The sequence below is a fragment of the Canis lupus genome, chromosome 33 (genome assembly GCF_011100685.1).
Source record: "Canis lupus familiaris isolate Mischka breed German Shepherd chromosome 33, alternate assembly UU_Cfam_GSD_1.0, whole genome shotgun sequence".
NCBI lineage: Eukaryota > Metazoa > Chordata > Mammalia > Carnivora > Canidae > Canis > Canis lupus.
Window position 1 is genome coordinate 9,073,264 of NC_049254.1, and position 22,373 is coordinate 9,095,636.

The 22,373-nt window shown below is 36.3% G+C and overlaps 1 protein-coding gene across 16 annotated transcripts in view; it reads left to right on the forward strand.

Moving 5' to 3' along the window:
* ZPLD1 (zona pellucida like domain containing 1) overlaps window positions 1–21,960 on the forward strand; it is an 80,329-nt gene extending 58,369 nt beyond the window's left edge. For 15 of the 16 annotated variants that reach the window (XM_038582694.1, XM_038582695.1, XM_038582697.1 and 12 more), the window contains 6 exons: window positions 1,373–1,470; window positions 2,823–2,903; window positions 11,380–11,551; window positions 12,868–12,976; window positions 19,503–19,532; window positions 19,943–21,960. In XM_038582694.1, the coding sequence (XP_038438622.1) occupies window positions 1,373–1,470; window positions 2,823–2,903; window positions 11,380–11,551; window positions 12,868–12,976; window positions 19,503–19,532; window positions 19,943–20,118 (666 nt within the window). In that variant the 3' untranslated portion in view covers window positions 20,119–21,960. The remainder of the gene's footprint in view (window positions 1–1,372; window positions 1,471–2,822; window positions 2,904–11,379; window positions 11,552–12,867; window positions 12,977–19,502; window positions 19,533–19,942) is intronic. The other variant, XR_005383221.1, reaches the window with a different exon arrangement.
* The last annotated feature ends 413 nt before the right edge of the window (window positions 21,961–22,373 follow it).

Below are 22,373 nucleotides of genomic sequence, written 5' to 3' on the forward strand. Positions count from 1 at the left end.
TCTTCTGAGCAAATACAGAAAGATTAAGTCTGAAATAGTATCATAGTAATAATGTTTCTTAAAAGTTGAAGAAAAAGTCTAAAATAAATATAGTTGACTTTAGGTACAATGTTGCACTAACAAGCATAAAAAAGCAACTATACAAACCAAAGGAAAAAAAATACTTTTTGAAGCAATTTTAGGAGGAAAAATGTGATGATTCATGACTAAACCACAGCTGAGTCACATCATTTGCAAATGACTTAGCAGTATAATACTTGTAAAAAAGTAAAAACTCTTCTGGACACTGCGGATGCAAATATAAGATTACAGATCTGTATATTTAATGAAGTGTGGAATATTTGGAGAAGTTTGCAAAGGGAGCTGAAAAAGATAAAAATACTACCTATTAGAAATGGTTGGGGAGCTATTACCATTTATCACAGAAATATAGAAAAAAAGTACAGCATATAATCCCTCATTTATCTGTCTTTATTTGGGAATAAAATAAAGTGCCACTCTTTCAAAAATAAAGTGTGCAAGCCATAATTTAAAAAATTCAAAATCTGTTGCTTTCTTTCCAGCTTCTTAAATAGCTTACATTTTTAGAAGTTCTTTTCTTTTCTGTTTTTTTGCATTCTACAGTTTTTTTCTGTTTTTTTTTAAACTATTAAAGTTACCACTTCTCAATTTCTAAACTATTGCTTTAATACTGTAAATTGGGAAGTGATATAAATAGGCTCTCTAGAACTGTTATAAAATAAGGGTAAAGAGATGGAAGTGAAGTCCCGAGACACTGTTCTATAAGTAATTGGCAAGGAATCAGGTGAAGGAACTCCATGGCATACATTTTGGCAACTTGCAGGACACGTTGGTCTTTTTTGGGGTTTTCAGATACATTTTGGTAATTTCAGATTGTCAGATAAGTGATTTGGGGCAAATGAGAGATTATCAAGAGTGTAAAGACCTACGACTCCAATGGCAAAGGGTTTAAACTAAAATAGACATAACTCAAAGAAACTGAGTATTAGCCACTAATGTAATTTAAATAAATGAAGTATTAATTTAAATAAACTCTATATCCACAATTGATTATTAAATTAAAAACTAACCACTATTAACTGTTGAATGCAATTTAAATACACTGAACATTAACCATTATATATGATAAGCTATAGAAACAAAAATATTTATTTACAGAAATGAATTTGTTACTTGGGTATCGTTTAAGAACAGTTCTGAGAAACTAGAGGATTAACTAGATCCTTTTTGCTGTTGATTCTGTTTATTTATGTTGACTTGCCCCCTCTTTATATGATATTATTGTTTTAAGTGGTAAATGTATTGTTTGGAAGACAATGACAGATTAATTGCTCATTTTTTTCACCATTAGGATTCAACCTACAGTCAGCAGTTAATTATCCCAAGTATAGGATTACCTTTGAAAACCAAAGTATTTGCAGCTGTACAAGCCACTAATCTGGATGGCAGGTATTTTCAAACATCTTTTTTTGTTGTTGTTGGCTAAAACATTTTGACCACGTAAAGCCTCATGAATCATAAAGTTTGCTCATTTCATTTTTAATTTAAAAAATACTGTCATTGCCACATCATTTAGGAATGCTAGTAAATAGAAATAACAAATTGCAAAGATTAAGGAATAACAGTTATTTTGTGTCATTAATTGGAAAATAACAAGTCTTCCCATAAAGAAGGAGGGAGAATTACTGGAAGAGGGAATGGGCTGATCTTCTGGAATACCACAATGTTCTATTCTTTCATCTGAAAGATGATGAATCACATGCAATCATTTTGTGACCACTGAAGATTTGTGCACTTTACTATGTGTATATTACTATTCAACAAAAATTTATTAAAAACAAAAGAACTCTCCCCATAATGATCTGGGCCAAAATTATTTAAAATGATCCTCAGAAACATCTCCATAAAAAACCCTAAATCAATGAAGTTTCATATGATCAAGTTTCATATGATCACATTTTAGATAATCCAGAATGATCAACATTGAAAGGGAATTCTAAAGCTGAGGATCCCATCCTACCCTATAATAACATTATAATGTGTACGTGGTTTACTTTGGGTTTCTCACCTATTATTACATAAACTTTGTATCCTGAAGAGTATTCTCCAGTATACTCTGGAAATTTAATTCCTCCCTTTTTTTCTTCTTAGTATTTCTGTTCTTGGATCTTTAAAACTATCTTATCAAATGCAGGATTTTAAAAAAAATGTTGGCATTTACTTCCCATAGACTAGTAATTTTTATAACAGCAGAGTTGGAAGGAAATAATGCATAAACCTAGGCACAGTATGTCTTGTGGAGGAAGGCTGTGTATTTGCCTCATGGTTTTCTTTTATCTAAAACAGTGTCTATCATAGACCTCCCACTCGCGCCACCACTGATTCTGGCATAATTTTCAGTGTATGATTTATGCACCAAACTCCTTGTTGTATATAGTATAATATCTTCCATCATTTGTTGGATATAGTAATTTCTGGAAACAAAAGGCTGTTGTTCATAGTGAACATAGAAGCATCTCTGTAGCTCACTTTTGGCTTTTGTTTCTTCTTATACACAATTTTTGTGTTTGTGTGATATTAACCTTAGCCCCACTTGATATAGGATGGCAGTTTGCTGCAGATTTTTAAACACCTTGAGCTTAGGAGAACATTTTAATAATCAAGAAGCCTCTGAAATAACTAATAAAAATATGATCCTATTCTATGGGGTAAGACATTTGTCAATATTTACTTCCCTTGGATTAGTAACTAATATCCAAAAGGAGGTTCTGACTCTCGGCTATGCTTGCCTCTTTCTGCAGATGGAATGTCTTAATGGATTATTGCTACACAACCCCATCAGGGAACCCAAATGATGATATTCGATATGATCTCTTCCTTAGGTAAGTCTTGTATTGATAGCAAAATCCTAGTTGTAGATAGTTGAAATGAAAACTCCAAGATAGATAAACAAATTGTAGGGTACTTCTATAGCTTTAAGTTTAAAGTTACATTTTGAGCTTTTAGTCCTTACAAAGCTGGAAGCATAAGACTTGAGAAGAGTTTTCAACACAAAAATGCTGATAAAGCTATTGTTGAATGAAACTGCAAGTAAGTTAGGTCCATCAAAGATGTTTTATTCATGTTTAGGACATATGGGAATATTTCGCTGTCTTAGAAAAAGCACGGGTTGGATATTATTGGTAATCAGAGAAAGGCAGGGGGAGGTACTATTTATTCACAGCTAGACAGTCTCATCGTATGTCATGGAAAGTAAAATTAAAGTAATGGTATAGATAATTTAGACCCCAAAATGCTTTTCTTCATTTATCAGTATTTAATATGAAAGTATGATATAAGCCTACTACTCCTTTTTTATCAGAGCCAATAACTTCAACTTCATTCCCCAATAGACAATGATAGAGTGAATGTAATCTACATTTGGGGAAAGGGGACATTGATCATAAAAACATTCAATCATCCCAGTTTCCTTTCAGCATTTTTATCTGACAGCAGAGCAGACTTGAGAGTCAAGCAATGGCTTCTAATCATGCTTATAAAATGCAGTTGGCTCAGATCACTGCTGCTTATTGACACATGATGGGAGCAATATGATGGGAAACCAAAAGAATATGTTTTATTGGTTAATCAAGGTTAAGAGGATGGTCAGAGGCTAGGTCAAACTGACACTCTTACATCCTATTGCTGGAAGTGTTAATTTGGGCAATGTTTTGGGGAAAAAAAGTTAGTCTGTATCAAAAGCCTTAAAATATTCCATATTCTTTGATTGAATATTCACACATTTGGAAGCATATTATAAAATATTTATGATTTTCTGATCTATCACTGATATTTAAAATAGTAAAACTTGAGGGCAAACTGGGTGTTCAGCAATGAGGAAATGGCTAGGTGAGTTATGGAGAACTAGTGATTTGAGATCTCACAGAAGCATTAGATTATATAAAGTTACTTCTAAAACAGGAAAAAATAAGACTGTTTCTATTTTATTTCCTACCTTTCTGGCTTCTTAGTATTTTTTTCCTTGGTAATATATAGTTCTTTAAAATTTAAATTAATCAAATAAGAGGTGAGAGAATCAGCATATATAATTATATGTACAATGAACCTCATTTGTATAATATATAATAGAAAAGCCATAAGGAAATACATCAGTAGGTTCACAGTGGTTATTTATGCATGGTAGGATTGTGAATCATTTTGTTTTGATGTTTTTCTTATTTTCCAAAATTTCTATAATGACCACATACTGATAATCTGGAATATGATTGTCAGACTTCTAGTATGACTGTGGCTTAGGGTTGAATCTCTTTAGTGTTCTTATCAGAACTATAGAGAGTGAAATGAGTAACTAAATGAGTTTCTCAAATGTCAGTTGCAGTGAAAGTAGGTGAAAAAGAAAACTGAGAAATCCCAAAATATGTGTTTGTATTGATAAAAATAATTAAGATCAAGACCAAATGGTGCAGAGGGAGGTCTGCAGGAAGCAGTGTGGGAAGAGGTGGCAGGAGAAGCAGGGAAGAAAAGTCAATGTTGAGGGGTTAGGGTAGTAGCAGATTTCATAAACAGCCAAGAGAAATGCACACCCAGAAGGAGAGGGTACCACTCTGAGTGGGAGTTGTTAGGAACAGAGCTGAAACCCAACAAGCCAACAGCCCTGGGGAATGTGGAGAATGAAGGGATAGAGAATGACCAGAGCCTCAGAAGTGGTAGATCTCAGAAAGTGCCAGGAAAAGTGTACCTTCTAAAAAGTGAAGGATTCACCTAGGAAGATAAGAGCCATGGTTGAATAGGCTTGTGAATGAAGCTGAGGAACATGGAGCTGATAGTAGAACTCTTGATATCTTAGGTTCAGAGAGGCAGGGAAAACTCAACTACACAATTATGGTGCATTCAATAGAAACTTGTCTGTCCTTGTAAAACAAAGGCGGGAGAACCTCGAGTTGAGGAAATCCTTGAGGAAAATCCTTACTGATCCACATTGCCCAAAGAGTCCCCAGAAAATGATATGTCTAGGGAAATCCAACCTTTCAAATGTGAATGGTAAGCAATGAAGATACTGCTTGCTATATTCCAATATACTACACAAAAAAAAATGTAAAAAAAAAAAAGCTGAGAAAAAAGGATTTTAAGGATAAATTAAACTCACTAGAAAAGGTTGCATGAAAAACATAAGATTTGCAATTAGACATTGCAACATTAATTTTTTATATTACAAAGTAACCATAAAGCAACAAAAGCAAATTTAAACAAGTGGGATTATATCAAACTAAAATCTTCTGCACAGCGAAGGAAATCATCAACAAAATGAAAAGGCAATCTACTGAATAGGAAAACCAAGAAAGAGTCTGGAATTCTAGTCCTATTTGGCAGTAATGACACAGCATCTCTCCTTCCATGATGAAGTGTTGGCAAAGGAAGTCAGCTAAAATATAAGGTTTATGTAAGATTCTGAGTCTCATAAGATAATTGTCCAAAACATCCTATCTTATGAGAGGCCAATATCTAAAATATATAAAGGGAAGTCTGGATGACTCATTTGGCTAAATGTCTTATTCTTGATTTCAGCTCAGGTCATGATCTCAGGATCATGAGATTGAACCCCATGTTGGACTCCATGCTCAGTGGGGAGTCTGCTTGAGATTCTCTCTGTCTCCTTCTCCTTCTCCCTCACCTCTCAAATAAATAAATACATTTAAAAAAATATAAAGAACTCCTATAATTCAACAGCAAAAAAAAAAAAAAAAAAAAAAACACCCTCATTCAAGAACGGGCAGAAGACATGAATAGGTATTTTCCAAAGAAGACATAGAGATGGCCAACTGGTACCTGAAAAGATATTCAACACCATCAATCACCAAGGAAATACAAATTAATACTATAATAGAGATAGCACCTCACACTTCTTAGAATGGGTACATCAAAAAGATAAGAAATAGCAAGTGTTGGTGAGGATGTAGAGTAAAGGGAATACTTATGCACTGTTGGTGGGATTGGAAATTAGTATAGCCACTATGGAAAACACTATGGGGTTTCCTCAAAAAATTAAAAATAGGCAGGACTCCTGGGTGGCTCAGCCACCTAAGTGTCTGCCTTCAGCTCAGGTCACAATCCCAGGGTTCTGGAATCAAGCCCCTCTTTGTGCTCCCTGCTTCCTGTTTCTCCCTCTCCCTTTGCCCCTCCCTCCCACTCATTCTTGCTCTTGCTCTCTCTCTTGAATAAATGAATAAAATCTTAAAAAAAAGAATAGAATCACCATTTGATCCAGCAGTTCCATTACTGGGTACTTATGCAAGAAAATGAAAACCTTAACTCAAAAAGATATATGGACCTCCATGTTCATTGCAGCATTATTTACAATAGCCAAAACATGGAAACAACCTAAGTGTCTATTGATGGATGAATGGATAAAGAAATTGTGAATGGATATCACATGGGGGAAAAACCTCTTATAGATATCATAGATACAGAGAACAGATTAGTGGTTGCCGGATATGGGACTTGGGGGTGAGAGATATGGATGAAGGTCAAAAGGTGGAAAAAAAATTAAAACAGGGAAAACAGAGAAGGACAAGAAGAGAAGGAGAAAAAGAGCAAGGAGGCAAGGAAAAAATTGTCAAAATGACAATTTGTGGTGAGTTCCTTGGGTGTTCTTTTTGTTTCATATATCCTAGACTTAGAACTGAAGAAGTCAGTAACTCAGAAATATTAGTGGGCACAGATATAAATGAATGAATAGGTGATAAACCTGTCCAAATGAATGAATAAGTGAATGATGATAAAGCCTGTCCTCTCAAGCCAAAAGACAAGGAAAGGAACAGCCTAGTAAGCAGAAAACTTGCACAATAATTGTACTACTCTTAGTCTAACACCACAAAATGGACTGTGGTTTCATCTCCACCCCGGCCAGCAAAGGCTGAGTGGAGAGCCAAATTTCCACAGTTGTCTGGCCTTAACAAGGCATCCCAATCTCCCCTATAGGATAATTTCAGAGAAGGCTGAGTAGGGATTCTGTACTTCTATTCTCACCAGGCAATAATGAAATACCCTTACTTGCCCCTTTAGTTTCATGTCAAAGAAGTCCCAGTGGAGAGTCAGGACTATTCTTACTGCCCCACAGAAACAAGGCCATAGTCCTCGGGGCGTTGCTGGAGGCCACTCCTACCTCGGCTAATCAGCCAGATATTAGTAGATGCCTAATGGGGAGTAGAAACTCTCACCCTACCATTAACAAGATCCCCAATCCTTGGGTCCAGAAACGCCAAGAAAGATTCTGGTATTCTAGTCCTATTTGGCACTAATGTCACAGCATCTCTCCTTCCATGATGAAGTGTTGGCAAAGGAAGTCAGCTAAAATATAAGGTTTAAGTAAGATTCTGAGTCTCATAAGATAATTGTCCAGATGTCCTAGGTTCAGTAAAAATCACCTGTCACAACAACAATCAGGAAGATCTCAAGATGATTCGGAAAAGGACAAAAATAAATGTGACAGAGTTTAGAATTACCAAAAAAAAAAAAAAAAAGATTTTAAAGCAGTCATTATTGAAAGTTTTAACAGGCAATAGCAAACGTGCTTTTAATAAATGGAAAAATAGGAAGCCTTGACAATGAAATGGGAAGTCTCTGAATGGAGAAGGAAGACATAGGAAGAAAAAAATGAGAAATTTAGTACTTAAAAATACAATAATAAGCAAGAAAACTAAATATGCAATTACCCTACAATCTAGCAATTGCATTCTTGGACATTTTTCTCAGTGATAAGGAGGCTTATATAAGGGACTCACACAAAAAATGTATACATAAATATTAATGACAACTTTATTTGCAATAGCCAACTTTTAGCTATTTGCAATAGCCAAAAACTGGGAAAAAATGGATATTCTTTAATAGATAAGTAATTAAACTAACTGCAGTATATCTATAGCATGAAATACTACTCCTAAATAAAAATTAATGGATTATTGATTTCTATAACATAGATGCATCTCCAGATAATTACACTGAGTAGAAAAAAATCAAATCCCCAAAGGTTACATATTGCATGATTCCATTTATATAACACTTTGAAAAGATGAAATTTTATTAGAAAATTCTAATGTATAAATGAAGTTCTCTTAAAAAAACATAGTGATGGTGGGTGGTGCCTGGGTGGCTCAGTCAATTAAGTGTCCAACTCTTGATTTGGGCTCAGGTCATGATCTCAGGGTTGTGGGATGGAGCCCTGCATCTGTCCCCACACCCAGTGGGGAGTCTGCTTGAGATTTTCTATCTCTCCCTCTGTCCCTTCCCCTACTTGTGCACTCTCTCTCTTTTTCTAAAAATAAAAAAAAAGTAAACAAACAAACTTAAAAAAAAAACATAGTGATGGTGATAGAATTATAAGAATTCAGGTAAGAAAGGATAGGACAATGAAAGAGAAGGCTATAAAAATGAGTAAAGGGAAATAGATGGAACTAAAAAACAATGTGCTACAGAAAAATTTCTATAAGACAGAAGGAAGACATAATTAGGTGTTCCAGGGAGAATAGACACAGCAGAAAGCACAGTATGGGACAGAGCAACTAAAACTAGGCAATGCAAATAAAAAGAAACAAATATAAAGGAAAAGATAAAAAGGATTAGAGTAGGAAAAATAGAAATAGAAGGTAGGCCAAGGGAATCCAATACAGACATAAAGGATGCCCTGGATGAAATCAAAGGTTTTGTCAAATGGAAATGAGGAGAACTATAAAAAGACATAATCAGAAATATAATAAAAATGAGAGACTTTAATTCCCTTCTCTCAGGAAACTCAGCTCTGGTGGCCAACAATTAAGTAAGGGTATAAAAGATCTGAATGACATAGTCAATGAGCTATATATTAATAGCTGACAATACTTAACAACATGGAAATAGAAAGTCGCTATGACTTGGCAGTTTTAAACACTTGGATCTGAATTGGAAATACAAACCAAAATTTTGCAGTAAGTAAAGAAAAAAGTAAGTTCTTTGAAAAAACAAATAATCCCAAGCTAACCTAATCAGGAAAAGGGATGAACAAATCCACAAAATACCCCAAAACGTGGAAATGGCCCAACCCAATATTATACTTAATAATAGTTCTAAAATTATTAAAGGAATGTGACATCATGTGAGATTAGCCACATAGACAAAATTAGAGTAGTGAGATAAGAAATAGTTCCAAAACACATGGTAAGAATTTACAGTGTGATAGACTGTGACATCACAAATCAGTAGGATAAACAGAGATTTTAAAAATAGTGCTGGACAGTAGATATCCATGTATGACCAACCTCTGCGAGTTTCAAACTTTTCTTCTGCAGCTTCCTCACCATCCTCAGCCTTCCTAGAGTTGAAGAGACTTAGGGCCTTGTTCTGGATTAGCTTTTGGCTTAAGGGACTGTTGTGGCTGGTTTGATCTTCTCTCCAGACCCCTGGAACTTTCTTCATATCAGTACTAAGTCTGTTCCACTTTCTTATCATTCCTGCGTTCGCTGGGATAGCACTTGTCATTTCCTTCAAGAACTTTTCCTTTGTTTTCACAACCTGGCTCACTGTTTAGTCCAGGAGACCTAGCTTTCAGCCCGTCTCAGCTTTCAACATGCCTTCTTCACTAAGCTTAATCAATTCTAACTTTTGATTTAAAATGAGAAATGTGTGACCTTTCTTTTCACTTGAACAATTAGAGGCCATTGTAGGGCTATTAAGCAGCCTAATTTCAATATTATTGCATCTCAGGGAATAGGGAGGCCTGAGGAGAGGGAGAGAGATGGGGAAACATCTGGTCCGTGCAACAGTCAGAACACATTTGCTAATTAAATTCACTGTCTTTTAGGGGCAGAGTTTGGTGGGGGTGGAGGAAGCCCAAATTACAATAGTAACATGAAAGATCACTGACCATAGATCACCATAACAAATATAATAACAATGAAAAAGTTTGAAATATTGTGAGAATTACCAAAATGTGACACAGAGACAGGAAGTAAGCAAATGCTGTCTTGCTGCAAAAATGGCACCACTAGACTTGCTCAAGGCAGGGTTGCCACCAACCTTCAATCTGTAAAAACCACAATCTCTGCAAGCACAATAAAGTAAAGCACAGTGAAACAAGACATGACTTGCTAAAAGCCATACAATAAAATATTGAAAATTTAACATAAAAATAAAGCTCTTGTGTATGTATGAACACACACACACACACACACACACAGACACACACGCACCCGCACTTAAGAAATGTCCAAAGCTAAGCAACAAAGTCAAGCAATTTGCAGCTTATATAACAAACAAGAACTAGTGTTCCTAACACATAAAGAACTTGCAGGAATCAGAAAGAAAAAGCCAACAACAAAATAGAAATTTGGGCAAAGGACAAAAACAATTTTCCGATAAAGAAATACAGATGGCTCTAATGTATATGAAAAGATGCACATAGTCATTTCCACAGACTTAAATGCAAATTTAAAATTATATGGTGACAGTTTATTTTTCCTACCCGATAGTAAACAATTCAGAAAAACTTCCATACACTTTGTTAATGTAGCTCTGGGGGAAATGAGGGTTTTTTTTTTTTTTTTCATACTTTACTGGGGGAGTACAAACTGCAATGCGATTTACAGAGGGCAATGTAGCAAAGTCTGTTAAACAATCCTACAGATGTACAGATAATTTTGCATATATTCAAAATAATGTTTAAGGCTATTCATTATTACTTTGTAAAAAAGCAAAAGAGTCAAAACAATGCAAAGGTACATAAATTGGGACTCGATAATGTAAACGCTGGCCCATGTGCGTGATGGAATACTATACAGTGTGCAAAAAGAATGAGGTGTCTTGATAAATATTCATAGGGATAGATCCCCAAAATCCCTTGCTAAATTTTTTAAAGAGGTATGGTACAAAATAATGTAGATAGCGTGTTATTTTTTTTTTTTTAAGAAGGAGTAAACAATAGGAATTTATTGCTTCAGCTTCTATACGTATGTATATACCCTGGGAGGATGCAACAGCAAGTGAGGTCACCTCTGGCAGATTTGAATGTGGATGCAGAATGATGTGGACAAGGGCAACGATGGGAGGGAGATTTTTCACTACATATATTTTATACTGTTTGGATTTTTGAACCTTATGAAAGTATAATCCCTCTAAAATTTGATGGTACTATTATAATCAGAAATTGATCTCCTTAAATTTTACGATCTAGGTCACTCGTCATGTTTGTTGAGTTAGCTTATGCTCTTATTAAATATCTGTAACACGGCATGATTTTGTTAGCTCTTAATACTGCAGAAATTAGTTTACCATTTCCATTGGGCTGGTAATTTCCAGTAACGTCCTGTTTTCACATTCCCTAAAATGTAGCTGTGACAAAGATCCTCAGACCACCGTCATTGAAAATGGCAGAAGCCAGCAGGGCCGGTTTTCCTTTGAAGTGTTCCGATTTGTGAAACACAAGAATCAGAAAATGTCCACCGTCTTCCTGCACTGTGTTACCAAGCTCTGCAGAGCTGATGACTGCCCCTTCCTTATGCCTGTATGTTTTTAGCAACTTTATTCTAAATTGTCAAATTGATCTAAGCTGAAAGGTTGTCAAGTGTTAGGAACTAATTTCTGTACCAAAAGTGCATGTGTGTCAGATCAGATGGTTTTAAGTAGAGTTTATTTATTCATCCAGTAAAGATCTACTGAATGCCTACTTTGTGCCAAACATAATACTGGGAATACAGACACGTGTGCATAAATTCTGAACTCATTTAGCTTGTGTTTGAAGACCATGACATAGTCATGGAAGAAAATAAGACAAAAATGTTATGGGCCAAAGGCAGAAATATATGGGTTGTGGTAAGAGGCAGTATTCACCATTGTGAGAGAGCCAGAGATTGGGAGGTTTGATGGAAGAGGAAGATGTGAAACCCGGGGTGTGATTTTGAAGGTGGAGAAACCCTGAAGCGATAAAATCAAGAGTGTGAGAGACACTCTATGTCATAGGTTGACCAAATTCACAGACACATAGACAGAGTAACCAGGGAACTGCCAAGCTTTCAGTAAGGTGATGGATTAGAGTTAGAGGATGAGTGGAAAACCTATGGAGGGGGAAGGGCTGACACTAGAAAGGTAGATTTGGGACTGATGGCTCAGGAATCCCTTGGATTACAGGTTAGAAAAGGTGTGGATCTGAATTGCATACAGCCATCATTAAAATGTTGATCCATTTAATAGTAAAAAAATATATAATATATATTTATTATATATATATAATATTATATAATATATATTTATTATTTAATATTATATATATATATATAATATATATATATATTTCCAACAGGCCCCTAAGGTCACATCCATATTAACCGGAAGAAAATAAATGAAGCCACATTTTTTATTTAAAATAGCTTTAATAAGTTTTTATTCATGTGCAAATTCATGCATTTCTTCACAACAAGTGATGGCTTGAGTCCTAACCAGCTATGTCAGATGGGGTTAAATGGAGTCCACGTTACCTTGACTCTGTGCTGACCGACACTTCTGGAAAAAATTTATTAAAGGCTTGAGAGAGATAAAAGTAGAAAAGTTTGATAAACACAGCTCTTTTTCAGGAGAACCACTGAGCTATGTAAATTAATGAGGCAAAGCACAATTATAACGGGAAGAAATAAGAAATGTGGCCCAAGCCAGGGTAAGAAACGCTGTAGCAGTTATATGCAAAGTAATTAAATAAATGCACAGAAGTAAATGAATAAAATTAAACATGTGGTATCTCTTCCAAAAGAATCTGCTTTCCAAATGGCCATAAAGAACCAATTTTGTGCCGGTGTGGAATCTCATTTGTTTTCATTAACACCTCAGATTTGCGGCCACAGAGAAAGGAGGGATGCGGGGAGGAGGACCACTTGGAGCCCCCCCAGCACGTCTGGAAACGCCGTCCTCTCTGCTGGTCCCATCATTACTCGGAGTGGTAGGAACATTCCTCCTTTTGTGTGTAGTAATAGATTCTTCCAAAATGGCTTATTACTTGGCTTCTAAGGAGGACTCAAAGTGGTTTCTAAACAGCACTAATTAACTGTGAAACAAGATAAACTGCTAAGCAACTTTAATTTCACAGTAGTTTCCTGTTTACTCAACTTTCACACAAAGGGCAAAATTGTCTTTACAATATTTCCCTTTTCACGCATGCACGTGCTACGCATGCACACACACAGATATACCTGCTGGACGTGTGTCACTCTCCCCTTTCCTGAGCTGCTCTCAGCCCCAGAAGATGGGCCCATGTGAACTGCACCCGTCCACTGCTTTGCCATCCATTGGGTATGGCCAGTAGGGTGGCTCAATCAGGGGATGGACGTGAAGTCTACACAACTTCTCCCAGACAACTTCCCCCACAGAACTGGAAACTCCCCCCTTGACCCATAGCCCAGGGAACTTGACTTTTTTGTGTGAATTCCCTATATCTTTATAAATAGTCCTATTAAGCTTTTCTAAAAAAGTTTAAGTACCCATGTGAGTAATTTGTTTCTTCCCAGGATCCTGAATAATTCACACCCCTTCCAACGCACTCAATCACAGTCATGAATCTAATAGACACACTGTTGATACATATATTCTCATGTACACAAATAATAATAAAAGTGTGCATGCGCATTTATGCACAAACTCTCCAAAGGAAAATTGCTTTGTATCAGTGTGAACCCAGAGACATTCAGAATCAATTGGATAAAACAGATGTGCAATGTAAATAACACAAACTGGTTCAGAAAAACTGGTTCTAGCTCCAGCTTTTATCTAAACAAACTATGTGACTTACGATTTTATGTCACTTCTCAAGGCAAATATTTCTTTATTTCTAACATGAGGGGTCTGCAGAAGTTGGCCTTAAGATTCTAACTTTATAGCTATAAATTTTGTCTTAAAAAAAGCAGAATTATGGTCTGGATTATATTGTAACAGTTTTTTCTCAATTTTATATGAGCCATAAGGCTATTATTATGTTTTGGATAAGTTATCGTCATTTTCCTCCCATAACTCCTGTTCCACGGTGAAAAGAAAGTTTTGCCTGAAATAGATAATTAAGCAAAATGTGGTTTGGGCCTAAAAAGTTTAGACAATTGCTTGAATTATTCACTCCTCTGTGTTTGTGTAGACAGCATTATTTAAAAACAAGCCAGTGTGTTTTTAAAAATAATGCAGAAATTTATTAAATACGAAATCTCAGACTTAGTCTGCACTCCCTGAGGTTTGGGATATGTTTTGAGTGGTTTGAAAATGACTGGTTTGTGGTTTGTGAAAGGCCCAATTCTTATCTCTGTCCGGCTGTCAGAAATAGCTCATAGAATTACACTGCATGGAAACTCTTGTTACCAATAATTAGGAATGCTTTTGGGTAGGCACAATAAAAAATATTTTTATTTCTGTGGAACATATCTAGAGTCAGTTTTGTATAAGAAAAAAAAAAAAAAACCTTGAAAGTGACATCTCTCTGCCCTTGTTGAGTAGATGGCTTTTCCTCATTAGCCTCCTTGCTTCTTTCTTACCCGGGTCAAATCAAATTTAAATATTATACATTTTGATTAATTTGTTAGCGTAAGATAAATTTTTTATAAAGACCAACATTTCTAAGACCCTCAAATCCCAGTAAAGATTACCAACTAGAAGTTTCTAATACTACCATAGCTAACCAGCCATGCAGTTTTGTAGGGTTCACCTACACCATATTCAGTTGCCCAAAATATCTGTGCTAAAACCTTAAAGAGCTAATGCCCTGATCATAGTGCCTCTGATGTCATGCCTGAATTTCTTCCTTTCCAATTTCAACCTATTTTCACCTCAAGGATAACATTCATTTTCCTTTTATCTTTAATATCTTATTTATTTATTTATTTGAAAGAGAGAGAGAGAAAGAGGGATCATGAGCACGGGGGAGGGCAGAGGGAGAAGTAGGCTCCCCACTGAGCAGGGAGCCTGATGTAGGACTTGATATCAGGACTCTGGGATCATGACCTGAGCCAAAGGCAGATGCTTAATCGGCTGAGCCACCCAGGCACCCTAACATTCATTTTCCAACACAGTAGTATTGTCTTGGTTACCTCCGTCTCCTCATCATCAAAGCCCCCAAAGAATCATGTTCAAACCTTCCAGATACTCTTCATTCCTCTCTTTCTCTCTGCAGACTTATTTTTTATAATTTTGATAAATAGCCATAGGAAGGTGCTCATTTTGGGGCAATCATGGTGACCCTACTGTGTGGAAGGCCATATATAACAATGTTTACATTATGATACTACAGTATCATAATTTAAATATTATTCAATTCTGCATAAATACAGAACTCAGAAATCAAGCTATATCCATCCACAGGAAAATTCTATGTAAACGTAATGTCTGGCTTAATGACCAGGGCTACCTTCTTTTCTAAGTTTCACTTTATTTTTATCTTAAGTCAGCTAGAATTTATCTCTTCAGATCCTATGGCCGATTTTATATAGACAAGTCCAATTTCAGGCTTGATTTGCTCTCTCCAAAGCTCTCTGGTACTTGGGAGTTTTGCTCTGTTTATTCATTGAACCACTCCTTTCCCCTGGACATCTGACTTAGGTCAAGTTTAATAAGTTGTTAAAGCTCAGTACTTTTGTTTTAATGAAATCAAGGACATTCTGGTTATTTTTACCCAACATTGTAAATCCTTTTGTTGGTTGATTTAGCAAAATATTCATATCTTCAAAGTTTAAAATCCTCGAAATTCCTGAAGTATTCTCTTTTGTAAGCTTTTATTTATTTGTCAGAGAAAGAAAGAGGGAGAGAGCACGGGGGAGTAACAGGCAAAGAGAGAACAGTCTCTGCTGAGCAGAGAGCCCAATGCAGGACTTAAACTCAGGACCCTGGGATCATGACCTGAGCCAAAGGCAGGTGCTTAACTGAGCCACCCAAGCATCCCTCCTGAAGTGTTCTTATTTTATGCCCTCACATGCTGCTAACTATTCACTAGGGGAATGCTTATCATGGGGTAGAGTTCTGGAAATTCACAACTGCAAGTACCGGGAAACAATAGTACCTAATTGTTTTATTATGTAAATTCCAATGGAGAAGTCCAAGCCAAGCTAGTCAACCCATGTCATTGAGTTTTATGGGGAGTTAATAAATTCATTGGAATCTCCACATGGGACAGACACTCTGCTAGGAACTGCAAACACACTAGAGAATAGTCTCTGCTTTCAAGGATCTTAACATTCAAAAGTAGAGACAGACTTGACAAATGTAACACACAGTGGAAGGGATAAAGTTTGGAACTTCTCAGGGTGGCTGGGTGGCTCAGTATGTTGTGCTTTCGACTCTTGATTTCAGCTCTGGTCATGATCTCAGGGTTGTGAGATTGAGCCCCCGGTCAGCTCTGTGCTGGGTGTGGCACCTGCTTAACACTCTCTGTCCGTCTGTCTGTCTGTCTGTCTGTCTCTCTCTCTCTCTCTCTCTGGCGCCTGGGTGGCTCAGTTGGCTGAGCTTCCGACACTTGACTTTGGCTCAGGTCATGATCTTAGGGTCCTAGGATCAAGCCCTATTTTGGCCTATAGGGAGATGGGCCTTGATGATTCGCTCCATCTCCTCTGCCCCTCCCACCCTGCTTTCTCTCTCTCAAATAAAATAAATACATCTTCTTTAAAAACCTCTCTCTCCCTCTCCTTCAGCCCTCCCTCTCGAAAAAAAAAGTTCAGGAGTTCTGAATTTGACATATATAGTCCATTTTACCATATAGGTAGATAGCTAAAAATTAAAAAAGAGTTTGCTTGTGCTAAAAAAGGAAAAATATTTATTCTGTATATATCTTTGTGCTAATGTTTACTTTTTCCATTTATTTCTACTACTTATATGAGAGAAAAGCAGAGAAAAAGAATTTATCTGCTGCTTCTGGCTTTCAAACAGCTATGGTATTGCTACCATTATTTTCTTCCTATGGGTCCTCAGCGAGCTGCATGTTTTTTGAACAGCCCATCAAGTTTAGTATTCCAATCTGTTCCAATTCCAGAAGGTTTCTTTTAATATATATGTATATGGTAAGACCAAGTAGGTATAAGAGAAAAAAAACAGAGTGTGTGGTGGAAAAGATCTGGAAAGTGTCCTTTGGGACTAGACCAAGTTGCAAGATAATGGAAGTTGAAGGACACCAGAAACAGCTACTACATAAAGTGATTCTCTCTACCTTTATCCACTATCAAATATAATTCCAAATAATATTCAAATATTACCTGCTTTGATTTTAGCCATCTGCCAGAGGTAGGATGGTTTCATCTTTTTTATAGTCCCAGAACCTATAGCTGGTATAGCGCATTTGACAGTTTGTCTCACGTAAAGATTTGTCCCGCAGCCCAGGCCTGGAGAGGGATACCTGGGATATTGTTCCTACAGAAGCATTTGTGATAATGTGGGAGAGAAGGGGATATTCTGACCTCTTTAATTAACTTCAGGATGCAGAAAATAGTGTGGGCATCCAGTCCTAGCACTTCCTTTTTTAAAGATTTATTTATTTATTTGAGACAGAGAGAGAGAGAGAGAGAGAGAGAGTGCACAAGCATGAGACAGGGAGAAGGAGAATCAGGCTCCCTGCTGAGCAGGGAGTCAGATGTGGGGCTATATCCCAGGACCCTAAGATCATGACCTGAGCCAAAAGCAGATGCTTAACCAACGGAGCTACCCAAATGCCCAAGTCCTAGCACTTTCACCTAATTTGGGACACATAGGAGGGAGGAGTTTCTATTCTTTAACCCCCCCCCCCAAAAAAAAAAACCAAATAAGTGTGACTTGTAAACAAAGAATAACTTTGAAAAAGGAACTTTAGAGCATTAGATATTCTCCATGTTCCAGTGAGGCAACTTATCTTGGAAATCTTTTGGAAGAATTGATCACAATTCATTCATTCCATCCATTTCCATGAGAAACAAATGTCTTTACAAAATAGTGTTGGTTGTTGGGATCCCTGGGTGGCGCAGTGGTTTAGCGCCTGCCTTTGGCCCAGGGCGCGATCCTGGAGACCCGGGACCGAATCCCACGTCGGCTCCCAGTGCGTGGAGCCTGCTTCTCCCTCTGCCTGTGTCTCTGCCTCTCTCTCTCTCTCTGTGACTATCATAAATAAATAAAAATTAAAAAAAAAATAGTGTTGGTTGGAGGTTAGGGTTTTCCTAAGGGTGTCCTATAATGAAAATTTGTGGCTTTTTTTGTTCTTTTTGTCTTATAGTGGTGCACTGCACCATTCTAAAGAATACTATAAATAAGCACTCTATTAATTTGGGGCATTGTAATTCAGGCTCAAACAGCAGAATCATCATTTCTACCAAGACTCATGTGTCTTAAAAGGCATGGCATCAGATGGCCTATAAATATCACATCAGGTTCTCCCAATCAATTGTTTCAAATACTAATCCTGGGGTTTCATAGCTTAAGATATTCATCTTTATAACTAAAAATATTTTCCATACTTGGCTAGTTTATATTATTTTAGAAAAAGAATTCCGAAGCTGAGTTTTTATTTAAACCTGTTTACTTTATCATGGAGGCTGTGACAGATGGAAGTGTCTTCATCTGTAAAATGGGGGTAGCGATAATATCAAAACCATAAGGCTGTTATGAGGACAAAATGTGATAACATGAAGGAGCACTTTGTAAACTGTATGGCATTACACACATGATAATTGTAATGATATTTAGACTCCAAAATCGAACAGTCAACTGCACACATTTTATGGTTCAAATAATGGACCTTCACAGACACATATATACTTTGTATTTAAGAACTAAAAGGAAATCCACTCATTGTGCATGATCGGGGTTAATGGCTATATGACTACCAAATGAGGAACACAGGTTGGGAAACCAGGTGAATCCATTCATTGCATCTATTATTATGTTTGCCAGGAACAAGTAAAAAACTGATGTCTTTAATCTTTTACTTAACAGATGCAAAAAACCCTACAACTCAAGATTAGGAGCCATGTTTTCCTTTCATTTAGTTATTAAGTGTGAATTTATCTTTTTGGAACTTAAAATGATGTTTTTGCAGATTATGATGGGCAAATAGGCAACACTTAAAATAGAGCGGCACTAAATAATGAATATTTCTCTAAAACAAAATAACAAATGGCAGGTTATAGGGCTATAAAAATGTAATAGCTGTTAACAATTACTGCCCCCACTAACGTGACTAAAGAGATAATGACAAAGCAAAGTTGGCAGGAAAGAATATAATATAGTATATTTTGCAATTATATTTGTATGCCCGGGGCAGTGGCAGGGTTGGGCTTATGGAATAGAAAGATAATAAAATCTCAGACACGTGGAACAGAAAGAGAATGATTTAGGATGATTTTCATTATTGTCTTCCCCAAGGAGCTTGTGGGTGAAGATGAGGGCACATATAGGTAAAAAGTAATCACAGAATTATAATAAGCATAAGTAAATATTTAGAGATACAATATCACTTTTCTTTTTCTTTTCTCTCCCAGACGAGACTCCAACCAACAATTCACAGCTTGGTAAGATAATGAACATATATTGAAAATAAAAGTATGATTTTCAAAAATTTTAGTATTTTTTGACGATCAGTTGCAAAATTCTAAACAACTAAATATAATGAGTTCTGATTTTACGCATGTGTTATATTTTACATAACAGTTCACTGAGGATTTCTGAATTGATATGTGACCTGTTGGTCAATTTTTATAGCATTTTATAGATGATTTTTTTTTGCCTGCCTAAGGGATACAAGATATCTAAATCACATAATCCTTTGGTTATTGAATTATAGTCAAATAGATTATAGAATGAATCAACTTCATGCTGTTACTTTACAAGATACTAATGACAGATGTTTTGCAGGTATAAATGGGGATAAGGCTAGATAAATCTGATATTGGATTTTTCTACTGTGTTTTATTGCTTGCAGGCTCTCCAAATGAACCTCCTTTCCAGCTGAATGCTGTCACCAGTGCACTGATATCGGGAATGGTCATTCTGGGAGTCATGAGCTTTTCTCTTCTCCTGTGCTCACTGGCCCTTCTACAAAGGAAGACACCCACCAATTTGGTGTTGAATGGCATAAGAAACCCAGTCTTTGATTGACTGTAATGGTCCCTCCTCTTGAAAGAAGGATTCACTGACCATAGCATGGGTGACTGGTCAGTGTTTCATCCAAATTGAATGCCAGCCAGCATTTGATATTTGTAGGTTTGATAGGTTTCACAGTGTAGCTTGTTAGCCTAATGATAGCAAAAGAATTGTGGTGATATTGTTCTTGTCACTATGTATGTGGCCAGCTCTTTTTGTTTGGCACCAGTGGGTATAATGAGAAGAAGCAAACAATATTCAGGACTTAGATCATACAGGATCAGTCATATTTCATTTTATTTTAATTTTCTTTTGATTAATGGTTGTTATAGAGATAAAAGGTAGGCATAGAAAAAAGTACATTTGTTGCATTTTCCCCCCTAAGCATTAAAACCCAATGTGATGGCATTTAGATTTGTGTATGTGGTCCTAAAATGAAAGTTCCTTTTTTGTTTTATTCCAGATAATTCCAGCTTGGGGATATGTTTTAATTGGACTGGCCAATGTGGACACCTGAGATTTAATTACTCATTCTATAACCTGTGTTTTTGGCTGATTTCCATGTCTGATGACATTCATTAAAAAAAAAAAAAAAACAAAACACCAACAACAAAACAACAAACTCTTGGGAAATGTAGCTTAACCTAGAGCATCTACTTGTGTAGCAAACAGTAAAAATAGTCATTAATCTCTAAAGGATACTAAGTGACCCTAGAACATTATTCATTTGGTTAGAAATGAATGTGATCAGTTTTCTCCTGGTTCAAGTGAGAACATCAGCACATGTTGACTCTCCTCCCAGGTAAACAACTCAGCTGCTTTTGCAGCTGTGTTTCCAGCAGTGAGGCAAAGGCAAAGATCATTCTTCATTCAGGAGCCATTACAGGAGAAAACAAACCATAGTTGTGGGAGAAGACACTGTCCCCACACATAAGTACAGTGTTCCCATGGGGGAATTTAAGAACCTAGTTTCCTTTTCTCCCCCCGTGACAACGAGGAAACTGGGTAAGTTCGTTTTGCAGAACATTGTTGGAGTCTCTGAAAAAATGTCCTTTTCCCACAAATTTCTGATGCTGGCTAAACAAAGAATCTGGAGGAGCCCTACTTTCTAAGGTGTCTTCTTGAAAATGTCATGATTGCCACGGAATAAACAGTATTTTCCTATAATAATAAACTGCAAGAAGCATGTGATCCTTTATCAGTTTTGTAAAAAAAAAAAAAAAGTTTCAAAGCCAAGGTTTAAGCAGCCTATGTTCTTATAAAAAAAAAAAAATCAACCTTCTGTTTGTTCAGTCTATCTACACAACTGAATAGAAGAATTCAGTGACAAACATCAAAACCTAGCATGTGTGGCTACCAGAAGTGCTATGCTAACTATTACAACTGCTGTAGAGACTAATTTCTATTCAATATTTGTGACCCATTATTCAGAACTTAATTTACTATACTATATGCAAATCATTATGCAATCTTAAATTTGTTTCAAATGAAGTAGTTATGCTCTGAAGTTAATAATTAAATCAATCACCAAATCAAAAAACACCTTTTCTCCAATTTGCCTGAACAGATCAGAAGAAAGTGTTTCTATTATGATAATTAGCCATATGATTGCCTCACCTCTCTTTTTCAAGGTGTGGATACAGTCAAAGTGAAATGGGATCTGGAAAGTCTTTGGATAATTTATTTGATATTAAAAAGTAACACTTAAAAAGCCAACCTCTTCTTCCCTGTGTTACTTCAAAATCACTTTGAAGTGACCATTCTGAACTTTTATCTGTATTAAAATTTTGTTTTCTACTTTAAGGGGAAAAAAATCCTACAGAAAAAAAAAAAAGGAAAGACCATGCATGCTACCTATGTGACCTTTCATGTGCATGGATAGTGTTAGTCTGGTAGATCTGTTTCAGGTACTTTAAGTGAATCTCCATTAATCTGAGGATTAAATCCTGTGAATAGAACATTATCATTAAAACCGGTTGGTCAGTTTGATTTTGTGCTTTGGGGATGACTGCTGTTCCAGTGCTGACCTTTTATATTCTATATACCACTTTTGAAAACTGAGTAATGGACACATCATTTTGCAAGCCACTTACATCTCACATTATTTCTTTGCCACCCTTTCATCATAAATGGGAGAATCAGAGCTATAATGAGACAGACCAGGTTTGTTTTATATATAGCTTTGTTCTCGTCAACTGCAGTTATATGTAGTACTTAGTTGCACTGAATATTTGGGTTACTTTAGTGTGAAAAGCCTTACAAAATATGTG